This window comes from Myotis lucifugus, unplaced genomic scaffold, assembly GCF_000147115.1.
Source record: "Myotis lucifugus unplaced genomic scaffold, Myoluc2.0 scaffold_511, whole genome shotgun sequence".
Taxonomy (NCBI): Eukaryota; Metazoa; Chordata; class Mammalia; order Chiroptera; family Vespertilionidae; genus Myotis; species Myotis lucifugus.
Window position 1 is genome coordinate 390,501 of NW_005871559.1, and position 3,103 is coordinate 393,603.

Sequence of the window (3,103 nt, forward strand, 5' to 3'; positions counted from 1 at the left end):
CATCACTGATGTTTCTATCTCTCTCTCCCTTCCTTCTCTGAAATCAGTGAAAACATAATTTAAAATAATAATTTTTTAAAAAATTGAGACCATTTTTGAAGGAATTAAAAAATACAAATTGGTAGTAACAAAATAATCACCACATAAGGAAGATAATAATATTGTAATAACTAAGTATGCTGCCAGGTGGGCACTGGAAATATCAGGGGGACCACTTTGTAAAGTATATGATTAACCACTATGTTGTACACCTGAAACTAATACAAAATATTGAAGGTAAACTGTAATTGAAAAGTAAAATTTAAATTAAAATAAGATCAAATTGAGACCATTTTGATATGCTGAGCTTAAGAGTCACGATAAAGCCTAGCCTCCCTTCCTTTTTAAACGATCTTATTGTGGTAAAATATATTTAACGTAATTTGCCATTTTAACCATAAAATTCAGTGGCATTAAGTACATTCACATTGTTGTACAACCATCATTACTATCTATTTCCAAATGTTTTCATCACCCCAAACAGAAGCTCTGTGCCCATTAAGCTACAACTCCCCATTGCCCCACCCCTCCACCCTCCACTCCCCCACCCCTCACCCCCGCTGCCCCTGGTAACCTCTCATGTGCTTTCTGTCTATGGATTCGTCTCTTCTATATCATGGAGGTAGAATCATCTAACATGTGGCCTTTTGTGTCTAGCCTTTGTCATTCAGCATAATGTTTAAGTTTCCTCCTTGGCCAGGGTCACTCCTTTTTATGACTGAATAATATTCCAGTGGAGGGAGAAGCCACACTGTGTTTACCCACCCACCTGCTGACACACTGGGGTGGTCTCCACCCTTTGGCTCTCATGAACGATGCTGCTAAGAACATTGGCGAACAAGAATCTGAGCCCTAGCCGGTTTGGCTCAGTGGATAGAGCGTTGGCCCACGGACTGAAGGGTCCTGGGTTTGATTCCGGTCAAGGGCATGTACCTTGGTTGCAGGTTCCCCAGTCCTGGTTGGGTATGTACAGGAGGCAACCAATTGATGTTTCTCTCTGTCTCTTCCTCTCCCTTTCACTCTTTCTAAAAATCAATGGAAAAATATCCTGGGGTGAAGATTAACCAAAAAAAAAAAAAAAAAAAAAAAGGAGGAAGAGGAGGGGGCGGAGGAGGGGGAGGAAGGAGGAGAGGAAGGGGAAGAGGAAGAGGAAGAAGAATCTGAGTCCCTGCCTTCAAATCTTTCAGCCCACACCTAGGAAGGGAATTGCTGCATCTATGGAAATTACACTTTTGAGGAATCTGAGGCACCTCAGAAAAGCCACAGTGCCAAGACTTTTGTGTATGGGGCAGGGCTGGGGCAGGGGCAGGGCAGGGGCAGGCTGCTTTACCTTGAGAGTTGGTGGCAGATTGAAGGCATCGATCTCCTTGATTTGATTGGCACTCAGTACCAACTCTTCAAGCTTTGGGAATTTCAGGAGGTCTTTATCCACCAGGCTCACCTGGGAAGGAAGGGAAGGAAGCTAAGAGCTCAGCTGGAGCAGAAACCTGTGGATGTGAGGATGGCACCACTTAACCAGCTGCACAGAGCCCCCGCCCAGCACCCACCCTTCTGCTCCTAGAGCCTATCCTGCCTCGTCTGCCAGGATGCGGGCGTGTCCGGCGTGGTGGGGACCCTCACCTCTTCCACCCTCACCCCTCCTCTGACTGTGGATGCCTACAGTGTCCGGCTCAGTGTCCTGTGTCCCCTGTTGGACGGTAAGCTCTGAGGGCAGGAAGTCCATCCTTGCTGTGCACCCTGGAGCCACGGTGAACCCTAAGGTCTTTAGAAGTCACTGGTGTTCCCACAGCAGGGTGAGAGCTGCAGAGCCTGCCCGAGTCCTCAGCTCCCTGTGGCCTCAGACACCAGGGGACCTTCCTGGCTAGGCCTCTTCTCTGGGGTGACTGACCATGCCAGCTTGCCTAGGAGCGAGGGGTTCCAGGGACATGAAAATTTCTGCGTTAACACTGGGCGTCCCAGGCAAACAGGTTGCTCTCCCTCCTCATCCCCCAAGCACTGTGTCATTCAGTTTCTCTAGGGAAGGAGGAGCAGACGGGGAGTCCTGGGCTGTGTAGCCATGCAAGCTTCGGGCTCGGTTATCGATATAAGCAAAGAAGGCTTTTTAGAGACAGGAATTACTATAGTACTATGCCCCTCCCCTGACCCTGGGCCCCACACCTGAAATGAAGTAAAACCAATATAAACACTTGGAAGGTTTCTACTAGGACCCAGAAGGGTGGACTGCAGGGCGCTCCGGAAATCAGCTAAGACCCACAGTGGACTTCAGCCGGGTGAAGGAAGAAGGCATACAGCACAGACCAGGGGAGCAGCTGGCTCTGCGGGGTGGGCCAGCCAGTGAGATTAATTAGGAGGGCAGAGCTATCCCCATCCCCACCCCCACACACTTCACACCCCGTCTTATCACTAGGTGCTGGAAGGAGGGTGGTCTCCTGGCGTCCCCTCTGTCCCCTCTGTCTGCCAGCGTGCAGGTGCCAGCTGCCAGCACTCACCTCTTTGTCCACCACCTGGAGGGACCTGAAGTAGGAGTACAGGAAGTCCTCTTGGAGCATGTGGGGGTTCCGGATGGCCAGCTGCCTCAGGAACAGGTCCTCAGCACTGGAGCCTTCCAGCAGAGCCCAGGGCGACTGGGGGCTGCAGACCAGGCCCAGCAGGTCCTCCACGGTCTCCTCCTCGGGGCCCCCAGCCTCCTCCTCTCTGGGGACCAGCTCCCGCCACGTCCGCCAAGTTTGAGGAAGAAATCTTGACTTATTCTGCAGGGGGGTGGGGGGGGGGGAGATATGGAGAATTTCTCTAGTTGTGACTTGCTCCTCTCAAGGATCCGAAAACTCGCGGAATTGAACAGATTGTAAGACAGGACAATCAGGGGTAAAGAGTTTAGAAGTTTAGACAACGAGTAATCGATATTTTTGACTGATTATCAGCCATGGGACAGACGAGGGAAACTAAAAAAAATAGTAAAAAGCTCCATTCCCGACTTTAGGAGTTGCTCTTGGGCTGGGAACCCGGAAGATGCACGTGGAAGTGATTAAACACCTATTTTTTGCCGGAGTGCAGCAGGCCACCT

The 3,103-nt window shown here is 50.1% G+C and overlaps 1 protein-coding gene across 1 annotated transcript in view; it reads right to left on the bottom strand.

Moving 5' to 3' along the window:
* The window catches only part of LRRC43 (leucine rich repeat containing 43), a 14,367-nt gene that overhangs the window by 9,360 nt on the left and 1,904 nt on the right, over window positions 1–3,103 (bottom strand). Inside the window, exons 2-3 of the mRNA XM_023745039.1 lie at window positions 2,529–2,789; window positions 1,365–1,480 (exon numbers count right to left, since the gene is read on the bottom strand). Of these exons, the coding sequence (XP_023600807.1) occupies window positions 1,365–1,480; window positions 2,529–2,789 (377 nt within the window). The remainder of the gene's footprint in view (window positions 1–1,364; window positions 1,481–2,528; window positions 2,790–3,103) is intronic.